General features: G+C 44.5%; 1 protein-coding gene across 6 annotated transcripts; it reads right to left on the bottom strand.

Annotated features, from left to right (window-relative positions):
* On the bottom strand, positions 1-23939 carry LOC144605379 (putative transmembrane reductase CYB561D1). 6 transcript variants are annotated; one of them, XM_078420536.1, is made up of 3 exons: positions 23575-23939; positions 15033-15070; positions 1-4183 (listed from the first exon to the last, which is right to left on the bottom strand). In XM_078420536.1, the coding sequence occupies exons 1-3, from the start codon at positions 23747-23749 to the stop codon at positions 3680-3682; spliced, it is 717 nt and encodes a 238-aa protein (XP_078276662.1). In that variant the 5' UTR covers positions 23750-23939; the 3' UTR covers positions 1-3679. The 6 variants fall into 6 exon arrangements, with proteins under 6 accessions (XP_078276662.1, XP_078276666.1, XP_078276663.1 ...); XM_078420540.1 differs by having other exon boundaries at positions 23870-23932; XM_078420537.1 differs by having other exon boundaries at positions 2-4183; positions 23562-23699.
* Between the last annotated feature and the right edge of the window lie 1723 nt (positions 23940-25662).

Raw genomic sequence — 25662 nt, 5'->3', positions numbered from 1 at the left:
AGTATTTCAAATCATTCTCCTTTTCATACTTCTGTGTGACTCCCTTGCCAAATAAAGTGATATAGCTCAAAGCCTAATGACCATTTACAAAGCAATGAGGTCCAATAGTTGGAAACGCGATGGCGGTGATGTGGCTGGGGAAGAGGAGAGGATCATTCTGGACAATGGAAGCATTTCCCAATTCTTAATTTTTAATCATAATCAATCATAACCATACTTTATTAGCCAAGTATGTTTTGCAACGTACGAGGAATTTGATTTGCCATACAGTCAAAACAATAAAAAGCAACAGGACACACAAAATACATTTTAACATGAACATCCACCAGTGACTCCTCCACATTCCTCACTGTGATGGAAGGCGAAACAATAAAAGTTTAATTAAATTGAACAAAGCACCAAGAACAAAATCCAACCTGACACATTCTTAAGAGTAATCCTGAGGCATTATTTGAGGAGCAATGGGTGATTTCCTCTATTCCTTTCCAACAAAAACCAAACAGACAAAACAAATCTAAATCTCATAGCTATCGTGTTACAACACAACTGAGAACATTGTTTTCAAGAGAGAGTTAGATTTAGCTCTTAGGGCTAAAGGAATCAAGGGATATGGGGAAAAAGCAGGAACGGGGTACTGCTTTTAGATGATCAGCCATGATCATATTCAATGGCAGTGCTGGCTCTAAGGGCCGAATGGCCTACTCCTGCACCTATTTTTCTATGTTTACTATGTTTCTATAACTAAGGTATCACAAAATGCTGGAGTAACTCAGCAGGTCAGGCAGCATCTCAGGAGAGAAGGAATGGGTGACGTTTCGGGTCGAGACCTTTCTTCAGACTCGGTCTCCTTTCTCCTTTCTGAAAGGTACGTCCTTTTACTCTGAGGCTGTGCCCTCTGGTCCTGGACTCTCCCACCATTGAAAACATTCTCTCCACATCCATTCTATCCCGGCCAATTTAGTTGCCTCTTTAGAAGGTTAGATGATCGTCAAATTGCACGATTCTTTAAATAAACTGGTTAAACACACCAGAAATGCGCAAATCAACTCCTGTGTAAACCAATGAATATTGTTACTGAGCCTACAATTTGATTTTGGTTCCCCAATGGTATCACTGCAATTTATCACTATGTTCACTTTTGCACCAGTCTGCTGACATTGGAAACAGAAATAAAGGGGTGAATGGCAGAAAAAGGAAGTTCTGGTGCATCCAATAACAAAGTTTCAATTTTCAGGAACTTTTTAGACTTAAGATTAATCGTTGTTGGAAAAAAAATGGAAAGCGACTTTATTTTGGGCACAGAGTATCAAACATACTCAAGTTGCTCAGTTTACATCGTAGAAACACAAATAGTTCTACGGAGGATATTCCCATTTGGAGTTTCAACCCTACAGCCCTTCCACTTAGGGCCGAATTGTGTGAGGATAATGGCAGAAAGTGATTTGAGTCCTTCACTGTTTTCACCCAGAGTTCACGAAACAACATTAATTTGAACTATAGTATTAAAGTTGGGAGGTCATGTTGCAATTGTATAAGATGTTGAGGCTGCATTTCGAGTATTATATTCAGTTCAGGGCACCATGTTATAAGAGAGATGTTGTCAAGCTGGAAAAGGTACAAGGTTTACAAGGATGTTGCCAGGACTAGAGGGTCTGAGCTGCAGGGAGAGGTTGAGTAGGTTAGGACTCTGTTCCTTGGAGTGTAGGAGGAATGATCTTATAGACGTGTATAAAATCATGAGAGGAATAGATCGGGCAGATGCAGAGTCTCTTGCCATGATTAAGTGAATCGAGGACCAGAGGACATAGGTTTAAGGTGAAGGGGAAAAGATTTAATAGGAATCAGAGGGATAACTTTTTCACACAAGCTGTCAGAGGAGGTAGTAGAGGCAGGGACTATCCCAACCTTTAAGAAACAGTTGAGACAGGTACATGGATAGTGTAGGAAGGAACTGCAGATGCTGATTTAAACTGAAGATTGACACAAAATGCTGGAGTAACTCAGCTGGACAGGCAGCATCTTTGGAAAAATGGAATGGGTGACTGATGAGTACATGGATAGGACAGGTTTGAAGGGATACGGACCAAACATGGGGAGGTGGGTAGTGTAGCTGTCAATCAACTCTCAAAAATACCATGGCCAGTTAGATATTCTTAGATTTGATTCTACTGAAATAAAAGGTATGTAGGCGCAGCGGTAGAGCTACTGCTTTACAGTGCCAGAGACCGGGTTCGATCTTGACTACGTGCGCTGTCTGTGCAGAGTTTGCACGTTCTCTCCGTGACCACGTGGGTTTTCTCCGAGATCTTCGGTTTCCTCCCACACTCCAAATACGTAAAGGTATGTAGGTTAATTATGTAGGTTAATTGGCTTGGTACAAATGTAGAATTGTCCCTGGTGTGTGTAGTATCGTGTTAATGTGCGGGGATCGTTGGTCGGTGTAGACTCAGTGGGCTGAAGGGCCTGAAGTTTCCATGCTGTATCTCAAAACTAAACTAAACTAATTGAATAAGTTTGAATACCATGACGGGTTTTATTTTTTAAAGATTTAAAGGTTCCAAAGTCTTTGAAATTTAAAAACAATTCACACTAATCAAAAAATTGTTTGGCATGATTATGTACAGAAATCCCAGAATGCCATGCAGAAAGATAATATATGCCTTATTGACCAAGGTTTCAAAAAACAGAACAAAAATTATTGCCGCTGAGTTTAAAAATTAAAAAATACATCACAAGAGGGACAAGATTAACAATTTGTGTCACATAATACTTATAAAATACAACATAGGACAATTACATTGATAACAATGAAAAACTTGAATTATTTTAAATACATCACTGTTTACATAATACAACCTTGTACCAGATATTGAATGGAATTATACAGAAGTATTTCCATCATCGCTGCTAAATTGATGCACAAATATAAAAAATAAATACCATTTGTAAGGTATTTTAAAATAATTCCACAGGCAGTCAACTCAATCCATGGCCAACTGGGACGTTATTTGGCTAATGACTTTGTCTCTGCCCTGTGCTCAACACTAAAGAGCTGGAGCCAAGTCTGTGGAATTGTGTAAGAAGGAACTGTAGATGCTGGTTTACACCAGAGGTAGACACAAAAAGCTGGAGTAACTCAGCGGGACAAGCAGCATCTCTGGAGAGAAGGAATGGGTGACATTTCGGGTCGAGACGTTTCTTCAGACTGGTTAGGGGAAAATCTTGTAAATCTCCAAATCTTGTAACAGGCATCGTCTGTGAAGATAACTGACATGTCTCATTGCCCTGAAGCACTGCATTCCTGCTGCCTTAATTTATACATTTCAGAGCTACACATTAACATCTATTTGATGCTTGTTATTTGATAACAATATGCATCCATTAAGAATTTGAATTCCTATTACAGAATATACCTCGCATCCCAAGGAGAGCCCCCAGGCAACAAACAACACACAAGGTGTCAAAAGAAAACATTACTTTGTTAGCACAAAATAAAGTGGATAGGGTAGAGGAGAAGGAAATAGGAACACTATAAGGTTTCTTGCAGCTAGTTTTGTGCAAAGATATTCCATTTGCCAAGCTCAATCAATCACTGCAATTTCATTTGACTTTCAAGCTCATCCTTCCTGGGCAGTTAAGAAATGTGCACATCACAGCCAACATTGAAGTTGATCCAATATTAAATCTCTATTTTCTTCTTGGACAGGTAACCACTATTGACTTGGTTCATGATAACAAGAGCTGGAATCAGCAGAGCGATCAGGCACAAGTACCACGAAACCATGCTAACCTGGGCTTTGAACCAGTCAGAGCACAAGCCGAGTATTACTGTGGACACTGCCATCAGGTAAGCCAGCAGCCCGCATGTGGCATGGTAAAGCCGCAGCCTAGCCACGGAGTAGGTATTGATCAACTTTGGAAACAGAAGGCAGAGGCCGCAAAACAACTGGCCGCTCACAGCAATCACAGTGCCAATACCCAGGATACTGTGCCAAGAGGTGAGGTGGGGAGACTCCGAGATATTCTTGCTGGAAACAATGAAAACAAGGCCAACCGAGCCAATGATGGTGGCAAGGACTTGCATCATCCAGTGTAGTCGCACCTTAGCTTTCACCGAGCAACAGAAAAATGGGGAGCTGTCCATCGAGAAAATCAGAATGGCTTCAGTCATACAAAAGCAGGCCTGAAAAATAAACCACATACAAATCTCATTAATGCAACATCGTGGCTCAGTCAATACCAAACGTTCTTTGACTGAAGTAGAGTCCCGACCCAAACCTCATCTATCCATCTAGTTCAGAGATGCTGCTGGACCTGCTGAGTTACTCCAGCACTTTGTGTTGTTTGCAATTGCAAACTCTGGGTCATCTGCAGTTCCTTGCTTCCCCTAGTCAGGTCTGACAATCATTGCAGTCTCGTCATTTTCACCTCTCCCATTCAGCATTGGTGTCTTCTGCCAATTCCACACCTTCTGCAATTTTCACCCTGAACCCCCCTCTCTGACAGTCATGCCCAGTCATGCCTGCTGGTGTCACAGATTTTCAGAGGTTATTGGAAAAATCTGCATTGTATGTTTCCTGAATAAATGTCCACCTTTGCAGGGTTAGAGTTCAGTAAGACCCACATTGAAGAGTTGATCCCACCATCAGCTCACAAGTGGAATAACATATATCGACACAAAATGCTGGAGTAACTCAGCAGGTCAGGCAGCATCTCGGCAGAATGGATGGATGACAGTTTGGGTTGGGACACATCTTCAGACTGATTGTAGGGTGGGGGGAAACTGGAGGCAAAAAAACCCTTGGACAAATCAGGGCTGGCAACAGATGACCTCTGGCAGGATGGTGTCCTAATAGGCCAATTAAAATTAAATATTTTCTTAAATTAAATTGAAATCAATTTAAATTAAATTGCCGACACCCACTGGCTTGTGTTCCATGGATGGTCCGTAGCCTCTGACCACTGTTCAAATGTATGGCACTTCAGTGAAGAGGCCTTCACGTTATCCTGCACAATTAGATACAACAAATAGATCAAATACAAGGTTGTCACTGGTGATACTGATGATTACAGCTTGATTTCAAAGAACAGGGTTGACCAGCTGGATATCCGACAAAGAATTATCCTTCTGTCAGCAGCACAAAACAAATGATCATATTGGCATTAGGAGCTTGTATATCAAGCTCGCTGCTTCTTTTCCTACATTACCACATCCTGCAGTAGCAGTATTTTAATCAAGTTCACTCGGAGACCCAATCTACCACCTGAGCATGTGAATGATTTTTAGTTTTTAGTTTAGAGATACAGTGCGGAAACAGGCCCTTTGGCACACCGAGTCCGCACCGACCAGCAAACCCTGCACATTAACATTATCCTACACATACTAGGGACAATTTACTTATACCGAGCCAATTAACCTACAAACTGAACATCTTTGGAGTGTGGGAGGAAACCAAAGATCTTGGAGAAAACCCATGCGGTCACGGGGAGAACGAACAAACTCCGTACAGACGGCGCCCGTAGTCGGGATCGAACTCGGGTCTCCGGCGCTGCAAGCGCTGTAAGGCAGCAACTCTACTGCCGTGCTACCCTATGGTCCTATGGCATTAATACAAAGCAGAGGAGTTTGCACCAGTGTCCTGGGCAATATGTATTATATCTGCCCGTGAGACTATGCTGTAAGCAAAGTGCCTGTTGTACTTGTCACAAGACAGAACTCAGCACAGATAGACATTAATAAGAATACACATCTGAACTTGAAAGTGGACTGGACCATCCATGGAGGACAGGCCACTGGATGTCGACCACAGATGACCTCGGGCAGGGTGAATCCCCAATAGGCCAATATTAAATTAAATTTAAATTGATTGAAATTAAATAAAATTGATTAAATTAACTGTAATAAAATATTGCATTTAAATTGGTCTATTAGGGAACCGCCCTGCCTCAGGCCATCTGTTGCCGGCCCCAATTTGTCCTAGTCTATTATTGCCTCCAGTTTCTCTCCCCCCCCCCCCTCCCAACCCTACAACCAGTCTGATGAAGGGTCCCAACCTGAAATGTCTTCTATCCACTTTCGTCAGAGATGCTGCCTGACCTGCTGAGGTACTCCAGTATTTTGTGTCTACGTTATCCCACTTTCTCATCTACTCCATATAAACGAGGGGCAACATCACCAGGGGGCGCTGCATGATGGCTGCCTCGTCTGCAGTCTGTCTGTCTGTCTTTTCAAACTCTTTTTGTTATTTTTGGTAAGTTTAAAAGTGTGTGTAAATGTAAATTGTTTTATGTGGGGGGTGGAGGAGGGGGTCGGGGGAAACCTTTTTTTCAATCTCGTACCTTGCCGGAGATGCGATTGTTTTGCGGGTCGTATCTCCGGTCACTCTACGGCCTAACACCGTGGAGCTGGAGGTCTTGCCCAGGAATGACTCTGAGCCCCCACGGGGAGTGGAATTAACATCTGAGCATGCGATCCCTTGCCTAGGATCGACGCTGCAACACGGCCTGCAGGCTTAACATCGCGGAGCTCACAGTCTCGGGTTGAGACCGGTCAGGAGCTCCAAGCTACACGAGGTTCGACAAGCCCCGACCCGGGGTAGATTGCCGGCGCAGGGAAGCTGAGACCCCTCCTCCCCGTGATGCAGGAGCTGGATCGCCCCGACGAGGAAGGCCCGCCGCCGGCTGTGGGAGTCAAGATCGTCCCGTCAACGGGAGGTTAGAGCCCCACGACCGCCGGAGGACAAAGAAGGGAGAGAGTGAACTTTTTTTCACCTCCCATCACAGTGAGAAATGTGGAGGAGTCACTGTGGTGGATGTTCATGTTAAAATGTATTTTGTGTGTCCTGGTGCTTTTTATTGTTATGACTGTGTGGCAAATTAAGTTCCTCGTATGTTGCAAAAGATACTTGGCTAATAAAGTATGATTGTGATTGATTGTGATTTATAGAGACCAGTTAACCTGCAAAAACGCATGTCTTTGGGATGTGGGAGGAAACTCATGTGGTCAGAGGGAGAGCAAGCAAACTCCACACCATCAGTTCGTCAGGTCAGTTTGGTCAGGTCGAGCCAGGATCTCTGGTGCTGTGAGGCAGCTGCTCCACCAGCTGTGCCATTTTGCCTGTTTTACAATTGCCAATAACAACTCTAAAGAGTCACAAGGAGAAGCTGAGATTTATTTTCACCAAAACAACTTGGATTCGACCTGCTGTTCAGTTAAAAACCACACCGTTTCACCAATTCACCTTTCCATTTCATAAAGACATCTGATAAACCATACAACTGAATGCTACAATTCATTTGTACGTGTGTAGGAAAATAACTGCAGATGCTGGAGTAGCTCAGCGGGTCAGGCAGCATCTAGGAGAGAAGGAATGGGTGACATTTCGGGTCGAGACCCTTCTTCAGACTGATGTCGGGGGAGCGGGTCAAAGGAAGGATATAGGTGGAGACAGGAACTGGGAAGGGGGAGGGGAAGAGAGGGACAGAGGAACTATCTAAAGTTAGAGAAGTCAATGTTCATACTGCTGGGCTGCAAGCTGCCCAGCTACAAATTCATTTGTACGTGTGCTTGTACATACGTTACAATCGTTGCACTTTTGTACTTCTCTATAAGTGCACCTATCTATTATGATTTTACTGTATTGTAAAAAAAACAAAGATTTTCACTGTGCCTAAGTAAGTGGCAATAAAGTATCATCATCATCAAATGACACTTTATTCCATTTCAATTCCGTTCTTTTGTTCTTCGGTGGCGTTCATTGTATTTTCCACTCTATCCCAATGGTAGCACGCTGTATTCTGATTTTGTTTGTAACTTAGGCAGATCAACACTGTCCAGGAACAACAAAACCGGCAAATCTCCATTAATATTGCGTGTGACAATCTCGCCAAAATATAATTCACACAATTAGTGTGCAGACACAAAAAATTAACTGTAGGGAGTCACAAAAAGCTGGAGTAACTCAATGGGTCAGACTAGAGGTGCTGTCTGACCCACTGAGTTCCTCCAGCTTTTTGTGTCTATCTTTAGTTTAAACCAGCATCTGCAGTTCCTTCCTACGGAAAATTATCTGTAGTTTTATTCTCATCCAAACTTGAGTTAATCGACTCAATCGTGATTTTCTTTGTTAATTAAAAACTAACATACACAGCCTATTACCTAGTGTAGCAATTGCTGATATCACATTGTGCTTATCACCACTTATTTTTTTTGTTTTCTTATCGTGTTGCACATACAGTCAATAATATATATTAGTAAAAAAGTTAACCAAGTAAATCTTCTCAAATTGTGAGGATCTTCCCAAGCAAATGCAGTCTATACAATCATGTTTTATGTTTATACTTGAAGTGGAAACTGCTGAGATGCGTGTTGCTTGTGCACACATAGATTCAAGTTTCCATCAAACAGTGGCAGTTGAAGATTACAAAGCACATATCCATTACAAATGCAAAAAAAGAGTTTATGTTCAGGACAGTTAAAAGGGAGGCAGCTCGGTAGCTTACAACCCAGTGGTATGAACACTCAATTCTCTGATTTCAGACAATTAACCAACAAACCTCCTCTCTTCCCAGTGTCACACCTGGATATGCACCCATTTCTTTGCCTTTCTATCCTCCTCCATCTGTATCCTTTCATCTAGCATCACATTTCACGAATCCTCTCCTTGCTTCACAGCTTTTTGTCCTCTCTTCATCTCTGACCCTTGTCCAACCCCCACACCTGTATCCACCTATCACATTACGACTGCATATGGCCTGATCGGGCCTTCTTTACATTGGCGACAAAAGCAATAGATTAGGCGACCATTATAATGAATGCTTGCACTCAGTTGCCAATGCCTGCTGCATCTCAGTTGTGAACTATTTTAACTCCCCTTCCTATTCCCATAATGAACTTTCTGTCTTCGGCCTCCTCCATTGCCAGAGTGAGGTCACAAGCAAACTGGAGGATCAATAGGTGCAGGAGTAGGCCATTCGGCCCTTCGAGCCAGCACCACCATTCAAAGTGATCATGGCTGATCATTCTCAATCAGTACGCCGTTCCTGCCTTCTCCCCATACCCCCTGACTCCGCTATCCTTAAGAGCTCTATCTAGCTCTCTCTTGAAAGCATTCAGAGAATTGGCCTCCACTGCCACCTGAGGCAGAGAATTCCACAGATTTACAACTCTCTGACTGAAAAAGTTTTTCCTCGTCTCTGTTCTAAATGGCCTACCCCTTATTCTTAAACTGTGGCCCCTGGTTCTGGACTCCCCCAACATTGGGAACATGTTTCCTGCCTCTAACGTGTCCAACCCCTTAATAATCTTATATGTTTCAATAAGATCCCCTCTCATCCTTCTAAATTCCAGTGTATACAAGCCTAGTCACTCCAGTCTTTCAACATACGACAGTCCCGCCATTCCGGGAATTAACCTAGTAAACCTATGCTGCACGCCCTCAATAGCAAGAATATTCTTCCTCAAATTTGGAGAACAAAACTGCACACAGGACTCCAGGTGCGGTCTCACTAGGGCCCTGTACAACTGCAGAAGGACCTCTTTGCTCCTATACTCAACTCCTCTTGTTATGAAGGCCAACATTCCATTGGCTTTCTTCACTGCCTGCTGTATCTGCATGCTTCCTTTCAGTGACTGATGCACTAGGGCACCCAGATTTTGTTGTATGTCCCCTTTTCCTAACTTGACACGATTCAGATAATAATCTGCCTTCCTATTCTTACCACCAAAGTGGATAACCTCACACTTATCCACATTAAACTGCATCTGCCATGCATCCGCCCACTCACACAACCTGTCCAATTCACCCTGCAACCTCATAGCATCTTCCTCACAGTTCACACTGCCACCCAGCTTTGTGTCATCTGCAAATTTGCTAATGTTACTTTTAATCCCTTCATCCAAGTCATTAATGTATATTGTAAATAGCTGCGGTCCCAGCACCGAGCCTTGCGGTACCCCACTAGTCACTGCCTGCCATTCTGAAAGGGACCCATTTATCCCCGTTCTTTGCTTTCTGTCTGCCAACCAATTTTCTATCCATGTCAGTACCCTACCCCCAATACCATGTGCTCTAATTTTGCCCACTAATCTCCTATGTGGGACCTTGTCGAAGGCTTTCTGAAAGTCAAGGTACACCACATCCACCAGCTCTCCCCTGTCCATTTTCCTAGTTACATCCTCAAAAAATTCCAAAAGATTAGTCAAGCATGATTTCCCCTTCATAAATCCATGCTGACTCAGAACGATCCTGTTACTGCTATCCAAATGCTCCGCAATTTCGTCTTTTATAATTGACTCCAGCATCTTCCCCACCACCGATGTCAGACTAACTGGTCTATCATTTCCTGTTTTCTCTCTCCCTCCTTTCTTAAAAAGTGGGAATATCGAGATTTTTGCAATTTTATCAGACATTATACTCATCAAACATAATAGATAGCCCTGCGAATATGCAAAACCTTCTGCAGAAATGTAACCTCTCTGGTTTAAATGACAATGAGAGAAATTTACTGGGCGCAGAAATAACTACGAATGACATTGAAGAGGTCATTAAGTCCTCCATATTTTTTTTTATTCAAAATTATTGGGGCGAATAAGATCGCACCAATGTCAAATGGTAAGCAATCCTCCTTCTCCAACTTTAACCAATCTGGTTGCCGATCAATGTCGTCCAGCCAGAAGGTTATATTTTTAATATTAACCGCCCAGTAATAAAATAGGAAGTTTGGTAAAGCGAATCCTCCATTAGTTTTAGACTTGCATAAATGTCTTTTATTTATTCTATGTTATCCGTATTTGGAAACAATTAAAACTCACCTTAAAATTGAGTAATTTATCTTTCTATCTTCCCATTGCAAATAACCCTTCTTTCAAACCGTCTGTCTCAGATAGAGGATTCATTCAATGGAAAAGTTATGGAATTAAAATGGTGGGAGACCTCTATCATAAGGGAACTTTTCTCTCTTTTCAGGAATTACAACAGAAGTATGGATTACATGCTAATAATTTTTTTAGATATTTACAACTCAGAGATTTTGTAAAATCCCATACGCAAGAATATAGATTTAGAGGCCCAGGAATTCTTGATGAATGCTTGAATCGTCACTACAATACAAATAAATTAATATCTTATATTTATAATACTCTTTTAGATACCGACATTCCGTCATCAGAATCATATAGACGAGCATGGGAGGACGAATTGGCTCAACCCATAACGCAAGACATATGGGACGAAAGTTTACAACACATACATCAATGCTCGTTAAACACTAGACACTCATTAATACAATTTAAAATATTACACAGACTACATTATTCGAAGACAAAATTAAACAGGATCTCCCCAAGTATCTCCCCTATTTGTGATAAATGTCAATTTCAAGAAGCCAATTTAACTCACACTTTTGTGACTTGTACAAATATGCAAAATTTTTGGATCGATATTTTAAAAATCATTTCCAAAGTTATCGATAACCAACTGGATTTAGATCCAAAATTAATCATTTTAGGATTATCAGAACACATTACGGCGGCACGGTAGCGCAGCGGTAGAGTTGCTGTTTTACAGCGAATGCAGCGCCGGAGACTCACGTTCGATCCTGACTACGGGTGCTGCACTGTAAGGAGTTTGTACGTTCTCCCCGTGACCTGCGTGGGTTTTCTCCGAGATCTTCGGTTTCCTCCCACACTCCAAAGACGTACAGGTATGTAGGTTAATTGGCTGGGTAAATGTAAAAATTGTCCCTAGTGTGTGTAGGATAGTGTTAATAGTGTTAGTGTGCGGGGATCGCTGGGCGGCGCGGACTTGGTGGGCCGAAAAAGCCTGTTTCCGCGCTGTATATATGTGATATGATATGATGATATGATGATTACAAACTTTACGCTAAGTCAGAGACGCTTTCTTGACTACAGTTTAATAACTGTGAAAAAATTAATACTTAAATTTTGGGAAAAAACAGTAACCCCCACAATTAAAATGTGGATTACGGAAACGACCGAGACCTTGCATTTGGAAAAAATAAGGTTAGCCTTAATTGACAAACCAGATTTATTTTTTTAAATATGGTCTCCATTTATTGAAGTTTTAAAAAAGTAAATGGGTTTGTCACAAAACTAAAATTTAAAACTAAAGTTAAAACTTGAGTTTAGGGTTGGATGTACAACTATACTCATCATCTCCCGGATCTATCCCCATAATCTTTATGTTTGTAATTCTCTTTTTTCTTTGCTTTCTCTCTATTAGTTTATAGTCTTTTTGTTCAGTCTCTTTTCATCTTTATTTTTTCTTTAAAAATTGAAGCTGTGTAAGAATTCTATAACCAGTTTGTCGTTTATTTTTATTTGTACATATGCTTTAAAAAATTAAAAATATATTAAAAAATAAATAAAAAGTGGGATAACAATAGCTACCCTCCAATCCACAGGAACTGATCCTGAATCTATAGAACCTGAATAGATAGATCCTGAATCTATGATCACCAATGCGTCCACGATTTCTAGAGCCACCTCCTTAATGGATCTCTAAAGTTTAAAGTAAAGTCTAAAGAGCCAACGCTATGAACATTCAATTCTGCCATTTTAGGTAACTAACCTACCCTACCGTCTGTCCTCTCCCTTTCTCCTTCCCGCCACCCCCCTCCTCTGGCTTCACATTCTGTCCATCTTCTATCCTTAATCTGCTTTTTTCACACTTTTTGTCCATTCATTTCTGGTCTTCATTCCTCACCTGTATCCACCTATCACTTGTCAGACTTTGTCCTGCCCCCACCTCTCCTCCACAGTATAATCAGTCGGAAGAAGGTCCCCACCAGAAACACTACCTTTCCTTATTCTCCAGAAACACTGGACCTGCTAAGTTACTCCAGCATTTTGTGTCTCTTTTTGTAAACCAGTATCGCAGTTCCGTGTGTCTACCTATCACTTGCCTAACTACACACACCACTATAATCAGCATGAAGGATTCAGACCCAAAACATCACCTATCCTTATCCTCCAGAGATGCAGCCTGACCCATGGAGTTACTAGGAAGGCAGCACTTTATGTCCTTTATTGTTAAAGGGGATGCATGTTTGCTGCAGAGTATGTCTTAATTCTTTAAATGATGGCCATTACATATTTTCTGTCGAAAATGTTAATGAATCCTTTCAATCTAACATAGCCAACACGTGCTTCATAACTTTGCAGTTGGCATTATTTCATTAACAAACTTGATTTTGAATTCAATAATTTATTTTTAATTTTTATATAAAACCCTGCTGTATTTTATAGTAAATTACAGAGATATAGGTGGTGAATTGGGAATAGTCTCAGAGATGGCATGGATTAATTAAGTTCAGCACTGCTTCTAGTTGTGGTAGGATGGTTCAGTTGCCTGATAACAGCTGGGAGAAACTGAATCTGGAGGTGTGCGTTTTCACGCTTCTATACCGTTTGCTTGGTGGGAGAGGGGGAAGAGGGAGTGGCCAGGGTGCGACTTGCCTTGATTAGGCTGCTGGCCTTGCCGAGGCAGCGTGAGGTATAAATGGAGTCAATGGAAGGGAGGTTGGTTTGTGTGATGGTCTGGGCTGTGTCAACATTTCTCTGTAATTTCTTGTGGTCTGGGATGGAGCTGTTCCCAAACCATGATGTGATGCATCCCGATAAAGTGCTTTCTATGATGCATGTCAATGTGCTGGAGTCCTAAGATTTGTGTGCATCAACTTCAGATGCATACCATTAAGCAGAACAAACATTCAAATAGCAAGTGTGTAGGAAGGAACTGCAGACGCTGGTTTAAACTGAAGATAGACACAAAAAGCTGGAGTAACTCAGCGGGTCAGACAGCATCTCTGGAGAGAAGGAATGGGTGACGTTTCGGGTCGAGACCCTCCTTCAGCAATCCCCACGATTCTGCCACAGACAAATGGATCTATGTCAGGTCAGCAGACCGAGACTAGTTGGGTGTCAGAGGGATTGGTGCTTCGATCCCAACAATTCATGATCGATATCACCCTCCGTACCAACTTCCAGCCTCTCACCTGCCCTGGTCCTGCTTAGGATCCCACCCCTCTGCCAATCTAGTTTAAACCCACCCGTGTAGCCCCAGCATACCTGCCTGCCAGGATATTGGTTCCCCTCCAGTTAAGAGGCAACCCATCCCTGACTGCTGAGAGGTTGGGGGTGAGAGAGAGACGCAAGACCACACCGTAGCATTGCGTAAATTTGGAATCTTTACATGGAAAAGGATATGTTTGCCATAAAGTAAGTGCGGTGAGATTCATTAGGCAGCTACCAGGGGTAGCAGATTTGCTTTGTGAGCAGTAGTTATGCAGATTATGCCTACAAATCCCAGCTTCGAAGAATGAAGTTTACAATTAATGCACACAAATCCTAGGACCGAAACTCAACATTTTTATAGAGCACCAGATAAACGTTGGTTTGGACAAGTTGAGAAGCCTGATAACATGGAAAGGGAAAGGCAAGTTAAGAAATACAAAGTTAAAACAAAAGGTTCTATCGACTTACAAAATTTAGATTTTCTTTTTAGATTTAGAGGTACAGCGCAGAAACAGGCCCTTCGGCCCACCGGGGCCGCGCCGCCCAGCGATCCCCGCACATTAACACCATCCTACACCTACTAGGGACAATTTTTACATTTTGCCCAGCCAATTAACCTACAAACCTGCATGTCTTTGGAGTGTGGGAGGAAACTGAAGATCTCGAAGAAAACCCACGCAGGTCACGGGGAGAACGTACAAACTCCGTGCAGTACAACACCCGTAGTCAAGATCGAACCCGAGTCTCCGGCGCTGCATTCGCTGTAAGGCAGCAACTCTACCGCTGCGCCACCGTGCCGCCCCAAAATTTAATGTTGCACTATTAGGAACAGCTTGACAAGACATCCTTAGATGTTCAAAAGTATAAGATTCCAAATTAACAAGTCAGAGTTCTGTCAATAGAAGTGACAGAATTTCAGAAAATCCAGATGATCATCTTGAATCAGAAGGAACTACTTAAGTCAAATCATTTGTTTATGTATAAAATGTGCACTTACTGCTACTGACATGCAGGCTGGGTGCCAGGAGAAACGACCTGGAAAAGACCACATTTACAGCAGATGAACATTTTGAGGAAAGCAATGAGCACGGCTAGAGTAATATATATTTGATGTTGCCCCATCTAAGGCATTGCTTCAAGCACCCTGGATTATAGAGGCATTTGGCATTGCCATCGCCAGTGAGAAAAGATGCAGACCTTTCACTTCTGGACCCCAGCACCAAATACAGCCCAGGCTGACAGGTAATCTTTTTATATTGCAGATCACAGATCACTCACATGTAACTAGCTTATAGAACCATAGAGTCTACATCATACAGAATGGAAACGGGCCCTTTGGCCCAACTTGCCCACGCTGACCAAAATGCCCCATCTGCACTTGTCCCATCATCCTGCTTTTGGCCCATATACCTTTAAACCTATCCTTTCTATGTACCTTCCAAATGTCTCTTAAATGTTATAATAGCATCTGCCTCGACTACCTCCTCCAGCAGCTCATTCTATACGGTCACCATCCCTTGTGTAAAAAGGTTACCCCTCAGATTCCTATTACATCTTCCCCCGCCCCCTTGAACCTGTTCTCTGGTTTGCGATTCCCCTACTCTGAACAAAAGACTGTGGGTTTATTCATTCTATCCCCTTCATGTTTTTTTACATCTCCATAGAATCACCCCCTCATCCTCCTGCATTCCAAGGTCTGCTCAACCTCCCCCGATGGGCCATGAGTCCTGGCAACATCCTTGTAAATCCTCTCTGCACCTTTCCCAGCCAGGCAACATCTTTCCTACAACATTGTGACCAAAACTGGACACAATACTCTAAATGTGGCCTCACCAATGTCTTATACAATTGGAACATGACTTCCCAAATCTATATTCAATACTCTGACTGATGAAGGCCAGTGTGCCAAAAGCCTTTTTTTGATCACCTTATCCACCTGCGGCACCACTTTCAAGGAACTATGTACCTGCACTCCTAGATCCCTCCACTCTACAACACTCCCCAGAGCCCTACCATTCACTGTAGGTCCTGCCCATGTTAGAATTCACAAAATGCAACACCTCGCATTCCTCTGTATTAAACTCCATCAACCATTCCTCAGGTCACCTGGCCAAGATCCCACTGGAATTTTTGACAACCATCTTTACTATTTACAATACCACCCATTTTTGTGTCTTCTACAACCTTGCTGGTCATGCTTTGTAGGTTCTCATCCAAATCAATGACGTAGATGACAAACAGCAATGGGCCCAGCACCGAACCCTGAGGCACACCACTAGTCACAGGCCTCCAGTCCAAGAAGCTCTCATTTTCCTGGATGGTCCTGAAGTCATCCAGCTGCTGCTCCAGTTCCTTAATGTGGTCTTTAAGGAGCTGCATCTGGACACACTTCCCACAGGTGTGGTCATCAGGGGCACCAGCAGTTTCCCTGACTTCCCACATCCTACAGGAGGAGCATTGTACCAGCTTACCTGCCATCACCACTGCAGTTAAATCAATAACATTACGAGACTCACACACAAGAGCAGACTGAACCTTATCCTATCCGCCTCTGATCGCCTCCTCGCCGAAGACTTGAGGCAAAGAGTCGCACTTGACCTCCACACAGGCTGGTCTGAACGGTCTCGACCCGAAACGTCACCCATTCCTTCTCTCCTGAGATGCTGCCTGACCCGCTGAGTTACTCCAGCATTTTGTGATACCTCCACACAGGCTCTCTGCCAACAAAGCCGCTCGGAAACACCTTACCTTGTTTTTATTTGCTACTCAATTAACCCATTTGGATGCTGCAACCATCAAGGTGCAGCTCTCGATCCAACCTGCATTTCAACTGCTCAGACCTGTCCACAGACTGCCGTTTAAAGCTCCCAGCGCCTGTACTGACTTGCGGCAACCAATCAACAAACCTGCCTCCCCATGTAGCCACTCCTGCTCTGACCTGCTCTACAACTGCGGTGCCCATCTTTGTTGACTGCATGGGACTGTCCTTGTTCCCAGCCTTCCCTGATACCCCTCCCCAACATCAAAGACTGCATTGGTACCACTGCTTGCCCTCATGCAAAACCTGCCAATTTTATCACATTTGCCACGAACTGATACCTCTTTTCCTTTTCCGGCTTTTTCCATTTTTCTTTGTCAACGAGTGTTTTGAGTAAATGGAATGACCTTGCGGATGCAGCAGTCGAGGCAGGTATAAAAACAGTTTAAAGACATTTGGACAGGTACATGGTTTAGAGGGTTTAGGTGCACAAAGATTTCGAGGGATGTGGGTCAGGCATGGCTAAATGAGTCTCGTTTGGATGGGGTATCTTGGATGGACAAGTTGAGCCATTGTCTCTACTCATTTTCATCTAGCCCACAGCCAGCAATGGCCTGTTTCCTTTATCATCATTTCATTTTTATATATCTTTCATTCATTTGTTCTATATCTCTCTACATCGCCGTCTATATCTCTCGTTTCCCTTTCCCCTGACTCTCAGTCTGAAGAAGGGTCTCGACCCGAAACATCACCTATTCCTTTTCTCCAAAGATGGTGTCTGACCCGCTGAGTTACTTCAGCTTTATGCGTCTATCTTGAGCCAAAGAACCTGTTTCTGTGCTGCCTGACTCAATGTTTAATACAAACTAGCTGCCTATATCTATTATAAATCCACTGATACCCCCAGCAGGCTTGACAGTACCTCCTCTCACCAAATGAGTTTGGTGGAAGGCACCGGAGGATGGCAGTGGTGTGATGTAGGGTTCAGTAATTATTTGTCATCTAAATAACAATCTTGAACAGATCACAAAGTGCTGGAGCAACTCAGCAGGTCAGACAGGATCTGTGGAGTGAATGGACAGTCGACATTTCAGGTCGTGACTCTTCTTCAAACTGAAGAAGGGTCCCGAAAACTAATGGCGTAGTGGACAGCGAAGAGGGTTATCTGAGATTACAATTGGATCTTGCGGAACTAGGGACGTGGTCCAAGGAATGACAGGTGGAACTTAACATGGACAAGGGCGAGCTGTTGCATTTTGGAAAGTTACAACAGGGCAGGGTCCTGGAGAGTGTCGCACTATAGAGACCGAAGGATACAGGCACACGGTTCTCCAAAACTGGCAACACTGGTAGACAGGGTGGTGAAGGTCGCATTTAGCAGGACATTGGAGTACAGGTGTTGGGACATTATGTCCCAACTTGCCCTAACTGGAGAAGTTTAATGGAAATGCGCAGGATAATTTTGTTTTTAAACAGAGAGAGTGGTGGGTGCCTGGAATGCTTTGCCAGGGATGGTGGTGGAGGCAGATATGATAGTGGCATTTAAGAGACTTATGGATCGACACATGCAAGTGTGGGGAAAAGAAGGATATGGATCACATACAGGTAGATGAAGTGTAAGGTCAGGCAGCACCTCAGGAGAGAAGGAATGGGCAAAGAGAGGGACAGAGGAACTATCTAAAGTTGGAGAAGTCGATGTTCTCATAGGGAGACATAGAGATATGGACGGATGAGGTGTGAAAACGAGAGATCAAAGGGGATGCAGCTTGTTCCATATTCCCACTAGTGTTGGTGTAAAAAAAGGTTCCCCCCTCAGGTTCCTATTAAATCATTCCCCCCTCACCTTAAACCACTGCCCTCTGATTCTCAATTCCCCTACTTTGGCCAAAAGACTCTTGTGCATTTACCCAATCTATTCGTCTCATGATTTTGTACACCCCTCATTCTCCTGTGCTCCAAGAAATAAAGTGCTCGCCTGCTCAATGTCTCCCTATACCCCATGAGTCCCGACAACATCCTCGTAAATGTTCTCTGCACCCTTTCCAGCTTGACAACATCTTTCCTATAACATGAGGCATGAGGGATGATCTTATAGAGGTGTACAAAATCATGAGAGGAATAGATCGGGTAGATGCACAGAGTCTCTTGCCCAGAGTAGGGGAATCGAGGACCAGAGGACACAGGCTCTAGGTGATGGGGAAAACATTTAATAGGAATCTGAGGGATACCTTTTTCACACAAGGGGTGGCGGGTGTATGGAACAAGCTGCCAGAGGAAGCAGTTGAGGCTGGGACCATCCCAACGTTTAAGAAACAGTTGGACAGGTACATGGATAAGACAGGTTTGGAGGGATATGGTCCAAGCGCAGGCAAGTGGGACTAGTGTAGCTGTGACATTGTTGGCCGGTGTGGGCAAGTTGGGCCGAAGGGCCTGTTTCCACACTGTATGACTCTATGACCCTAACATGGTGCCCAGAACTGAACACAACTGAACAGTGGCCTCACCAATATCTTATACAATTGTAACATGACATCCCAACTTCTCTACTCAACACTCTGACTGATGAAGGCCAATGTGGTGACAACCTTTTTTTCACCACCTGTGACATCACCTTCAAGGAACCATGTACCTGCACTCCTAGATCCGTCTGTTCTACTAAACTCCTCAGAACCTTAGAGAGACACAAAATGCTGGAGTAACTCAGTGAGACAGGCGGCATCCCTGGATAGAAGGAATGGGTGATGTTTCGGGTCGAGACCCTACTTCAGAACCCTACATTCACTGTGTAGGTCCAGCCCTCGTTAGACTTCACAAAATGCAACACCTCACATTTCCTAACCATCAACCAATCCTCAGCCCACCCAATCAAGATCCTGCTGCAAATTTAGCTCTCGTTCCTTGGATTCCATGCGATCTAACCTTCCAGAACAGCCTATCTTGTGGAACATTGCATATATGGATTTCAGCAAAGCATCTGACAATGTCTACAGCTCTGCCCTCATCAACCTTTTTAGTCACATCTTCAAATAACTCAGATTCGTGAGACACAATCTCCCACATACAAAATCATGCTGTCCATCCTTAATCAGCCCTTGTCCATCTAAATGCAGGTATTTCATCCTTCAGAATACTCTCCAGTAACTTTCTGACCACAATTGTTAGGCTCCCTGGCCTGTAGTACCCAGGCTATTCCCTGCAGCCCTTCTAGAATAGAGGCACAACATTTGCCACCCTCCAACCTTCCAGCACCTCACCCATATTTAATGATGACTCGTAAATCACAGACAGGGCTCCTGCAATTTCCTCTCTAGTTTCCTAGTGTCCTCGGATATATCTGATCCTGCCTGGGAGATTGGTCTATCTTCATTCGTGTCAGGAGGTTCAGCACCTCCACGACCATCACACTGACTGCATCAAGACACTTCTGTTGACCACCCCAGGTTCCTCGTGTCTTTCTTTCTCCACAGTAACAACAGAGGAGAAATACTCATCAAGTTTACTGCTTACATTTCCATGGCTCCCATTCACTCTCGCTCTGGTTACTCTTTTCCCCTTTATGTACATCAAATGTCCTCGGACTATCCTTATTGCTGTCTGCCAGAGCCATCTCCTGCCCCCTTTTGGCCCTCCTGATTTATATTTTTTAGTGTGCTCCTCAGTTCCCAAAACTCCTCCAGGAATACACTTGATCCCTGATGCCTCCTTCTTACTCTTCACCAGAGCCTCAATTTCTCTCATCATCCAAGCTTCTTTATGGCCACTTCTGATCTTATAGTGGTGTATAAAATCATAGGAATAGACTGGGTAGATGCACGGAGTCTCTTGCCCAGATTAGGTGAATCAATGACCAGATGACATAGGTTTAAGGGATAAGATTTAACAGGAATCTGAGCGGTAATTTTTTCACACAAAGAGTGGTGGATGTATGGAACAAGCTGCCAGAGGAGGTAGTTGAGGCAGGGACTATCCCAACGTTTAAGAAACGGTTAGACATATACATAGATAGGACAGGTTTGAAGGGATATGGACCAAGCGCAGGCAGGTGGGACTAGGGTAGCTGGGACACATTGGCCTTGACACTTGAAGGGTCTGTTTCCACACTGTGTCACTCTATGGCCACCTTCCTTGCCCTTCACTCTTACAAGAACATGCATGTCCTGGACTCTTGCCAGCACACTTTTAAAAACATCCCAAAATTTCCTGACGTTCCTTTTCATTCAAACAACCTGCTCCAATCAACTTGAGCGAGTGTCTGTCTAATACCCTCAAAGCTGGCCTTACCCAATTTAGAATTTTTAAACCTTTGTGGGCTCGCCCTGTCTCTATCCACAACTATCTTAAACCTCAGAGAACAGTGGTTGCTGGTCCCTAAACGCTCATCCATGAATACTTCATCCACTTGCCCCTCCCATTTTCCTAAGACTAGATCAAGAATTGCCCTCTCCCTTGCAGGGGCCCTTTGCAAATCATCATCATATCATCATATATATACAGCCGGAAACAGGCCTTTTCGACCCACCAAGTCCGTGCCGCCCAGCGATCCCCGTACATTAACACTATCCTACACCCACTAGGGACAATTTTTACATTTTACCCAGCCAATTAACCTACATACCTGTACGTCTTTGGAGTGTGGGAGGAAACCGAAGATCTCGGAGAAAACCCACGCAGGTCACGGGGAGAACGTACAAACTCCTTAAAGTGCAGCACCCGTAGTCAGGATCGAACCTGAGTCTCCGGCGCTGCATTCGCTGTAAAGCAGCAACTCTACCGCTGCGCTACCGTGCCGCCCTAATTGCCAGAAGATGTGTTAGATGTGGATGCAGGTGGTGTGAAAGGCAAGGACCAGGGGAGTTCTATCCTTGTTCTGTCGGTGGGGAGGGTGAGTGAGAGCAGAATGTGGGACACAGAGGAGATGTGAGTGAGGGACCCATCTACAGCAGGGGGGGTCCACGTTTAACCACAAGGACATTTAGCAGATGACGAGGAGCCAGAGAAATTGAGAGAGACAGATGGCCTATTTGCACGAGGCCTGGTCAGAGGAGGTGCAGCCTAGTTTCGTTTATTGTCACGTGTACCAAGGTACAACAAAAAGCCTGCTGCAGGTGATGGTGTTAACGTGCAATACCATCTTTGCCTTGTTGTTAGAAGTCAGAAGACGACTAGAAAATAGGAGGCTTCGTCAGCCTCAGGATTTCCCTGGCATTCAATATAATATGGCTCATCTGCCCAGACCGCAGCTTGTCGTCTTTTCTAGTTGCCCATTGCTCTTAATTACCTAATCTTTCAAACATTTATCTACCCGAGTTCAGTTTAGAAATACAGCGTGGAAACAGGCCCTTCGGCCCACCGTGTCTGTGCCGACCAGCGATCCCCGTACACTAGCACTATCCTACACACACTAGGGACAATGTACAATTTGACCAAGCCAATTAACCTACAAACCTGTACGTCTTTGGAGTGTGGGAGGAAACTGGAGATCCTGGAGAAAACCCATGCAGGTCACGGTGAGAATGTACTAACTCCGTACAGACAGCACCCGTAGTCAGGATTGAACCCGGGTCCCTGGCGCTGTAAGGCAGCAACACCACCACTGCACCACCTTTGTAATTACCTCCAGTGACCTAACCTGACGATTCTAGATATTCACCCCCTCTTGCAAGAGGTACATGGGTATTTCTCCCAGAGTTGCTGTCTGACCCGCTGAGTTACTCCATTAGTTTGAAGAAGGGTCTCGACCCGAAACGGAGTAACTGCGGTGCATTTTGAAGCAGGTATGCTCTGCAGCCACTGTGTGTCAACAGTGAATAGAATAACTGCTAGGTGTGGTGATGCGACATCAAGTTAGCTGCCTTTTGTTTGGACAGCATCAAGTTTCGGGAGAATCGATGGAACTGCACTCACTCTAACATGCTTGCAGGGGGTGGAACGGCTTCAGGCTGTCTGCAGCTCAGTAATTTCTGACAGGATATCCAGCCCACCTTCTGATCTGTAATGCGGGCACTACAAATGTTATTTTCTGCACGCCTTAGTTTTTTCCATTTCTCTACTATTCTTGTATAGATTGTATTATCTGATTTGATTGTGTAGCTTGCAAAACATTGCTTTTCACTGTACCTCAGTACGTGTGACAATAATAATCCCCTTTTACACCACTCATTCCCACCTGAAACTGCAGATGCTGGTTTAAACTGTAGACAGACACCAAATGCTGGAGTAACTCAGCGGGACAGGCAGCATCTCTGGAGAGAAGGAATGGGTGACATTTCGGGTCGAGACCCTTCTTCAGACGGAGGGTCAGGGGAGAGGGAGACTGGAGATAAGGAAGGGCAAGGTGTGAAAACACAGATCAAAGCAGACGGTGATAAGGAAATGTAGAATGGTTGGTTGTTAGCTGCAGGGAAGGTTGCTAAGGTCAGAAAAATGTAATCAGGGCAGTGAAAGTGGTCGGAGAACCGGGGTGAGGGAGGGACGAGACAGAACGAGGGAAAGCAAGGCTTACTAGAAGTTAGGGAAGTCAATATTCACTGCAGTTCCTTCCTGCACCTCTGTCTTCAATATTCATACCGCTGGGCTGGGTTGTATTTCCTTCCCCACTCCAACGTTGCCGAGTTCCCTAACTATCGCCACTTTTAGTACGATGGGGTTATGGGGAGAAGGCAGGGTGAAGAATGGGGTTAGGAGGGAGAGATATACCAGCCGTGCTTGGATGGGCCGAGCGGCCTACTCTTGCTGCTGTCCTCCCCCTGACTACTTGGCCCCACTTACTGCAGCCACTCACTGGTTCCCAGGCGGCTGAGCACTCCCACGTACACGGTGATGGCCACGGCGCTTAGGTGTGTCGCCGCTCCCGCCGCCATCCGCAGGTACAGGTACAGATCGAGCCGCCCGCAGCGCCGCCCGGCCCCGACCCCGGCCCCGACCCCGGCCCCCACCTGGTGCACCCTCCCACTCATGGCATGGGGCTCTCACAGCCCACAGCAGGCTGCACACCGGCCGGCCGGCCTGTCACACGACACCCAGCCCCCGACACAGGACACACGACAACGACACACGACACAGGACACACGACCCACAGCCACTGGCCCCGCGATTTCCGCAACTCCCACCGCCCCGGGGCAAGGCGGGATCGCCACTGATTGATGGCAAACATCACCAATGGAGAGGAGCAGAGACGCAGCGAGCTGGAGGTGACTGGAAGACACGCACAAACAAACAAACAAACAAACAGCTGGAGAAGGATCTGAAGAAGGGTCTCGACCCGAAACGTCACCCATTCCTTCTCTCCTGAGATGCTGCCTGACCTGCTGAGTTACTCCAGCATTTTGTGAATAAATACCTTCGATTTGTACCAGCATCTGCAGTTATTTTCTTAAACAAACAGCTGGAGCAGCATCTCTGCAGAGAAGGAATGGGTTGAGAGTGAGAGCCTTCTTCAGACTGATGGAGCAACAACTCTGGGAGAAAGAACAGGCGTCCGAAGGAACTGCAGATTAGTTTTGGTCTCCTAATCTGAGGAAAGACATTCTTGCCATAGAGGGAGTACAGAGAAGGTTCACCAGATTGATCCCTGGGATGGCAGGACTTTCACATGAAGAAAGACTGGATAGACTCGGCTTGTACTCGCTGGAATTTAGAAGATTGAGGGGGGATCTTATAGAAACTTACAACATTCTTAAGGGGTTGGACAGGCTAGATGCAGGAAGATTGTTCCCGATGTTGGGGAAGTCCAGAACAAGGGGCCACACAGTTTAAGGATAAGGGGGAAGTCTTTTAGGACCGAGATGAGAACGTTTTTTTTCACACACAGAGTGGTGAATCTGTGGAATTCTCTGCCACAGAAGGTAGTTGAGGCCAGTTCATTGGCTATATTTAAGAGGGAGTTAGATGTGGCCCTTGTGGCTAAAGGGATCAGGGGGTATGGAGAGAAGGCAGGTACAGGATACTGAGTTGGATGATCAGCCATGATCATATTGAATGGCGGTGCAGGCTCGAAGGGCCGAATGGCCTACTCCTGCACCTATTTTCTATGTTTCTATGCAGATGCTGGTTTACACCGAAGAAAGACACAACAAGCTGAAGTAGATTCTCCAGAGGTGCTGTCCACTCAGACCCGCTGAGTTACTGCAGCTTTTTGTGTCCACGGTTTAACCCAGCATCTGCAGTTCCATCCCACACAAACGTTGAGGACCACAGGTGAAAGTGTTCAGGTAACTTGACTCCAACACTCACTCCGACCTGCGCAAGAATAACCACTTGTGAGGAATCAACCAGAACCAGAACAACTTGCGTTTAACTCAGCTCCTTCCACTTAGTGCAACGTCCCCACGTTCTTCAATTTCCTTGGTCCTTCTACTTACAAAGTTGTATTTCCTTTAACCATTGTGAATAAAGGATATTTTTGAATTAGTCCACCAATACAAGAAAGATTAAAGGGAAGTCTTAAAGGAGATTGTGAATCTGGAGCAAAGAGGGTTGAGAGAATTACCGTTGGCTTCTGACAGATGAAGTTATTGTTGTGATTCATGAACATTTAATTCAAATGGACCTTTGTGATTTGTAGGAGGCTGGGAATAGATATCTGAAAGTCTGGAGTTGGTTATTGAGATACGGAGTGTTGAGGTCAAGAAATAATTGTGAAAAGAGCTGAACTTTAAAAACCTAAGCTGCACCAGCTTGGTAACCAAAGTAGATCCTCGTGCACTGCCCCACTGAACTCATCTCCACCTACCTAGGCTCCATTCTACCCCCCTTAATACAATCCCTTCCCATCCACAATACCTCATATTGCCATTCAACTCTTTAATAACTTTCAGTTTCCAGGCCCTCATTCATTCATCTTTACCATGTAACTCTAGTCCCCCCCGTC

The sequence above is a fragment of the Rhinoraja longicauda genome, chromosome 24 (assembly GCF_053455715.1).
Source record: "Rhinoraja longicauda isolate Sanriku21f chromosome 24, sRhiLon1.1, whole genome shotgun sequence".
NCBI lineage: Eukaryota > Metazoa > Chordata > Chondrichthyes > Rajiformes > Arhynchobatidae > Rhinoraja > Rhinoraja longicauda.
Note: the sequence above shows the minus strand (reverse complement) of the source record. Positions and strands in the feature narration are given on the sequence as shown.

Bases quoted from the DNA above. Each gene is read 5' to 3' on its own strand.
- LOC144605379 (XM_078420536.1), bottom strand. From the start codon at position 23,749: ATGAGTGGGAGGGTGCACCAGGTGGGGGCCGGGGTCGGGGCCGGGGTC. The intron at 15,071-23,574 runs GTGAGTGGCTGC...GGTCTTTTCCAG, and splicing joins GCTCAGCCGCCTGGGAACCA to GTCGTTTCTCCTGGCACCCA. The intron at 4,184-15,032 runs GTAAGTGCACAT...TTTATTTTTCAG, and splicing joins CAGCCTGCATGTCAGTAGCA to GCCTGCTTTTGTATGACTGA.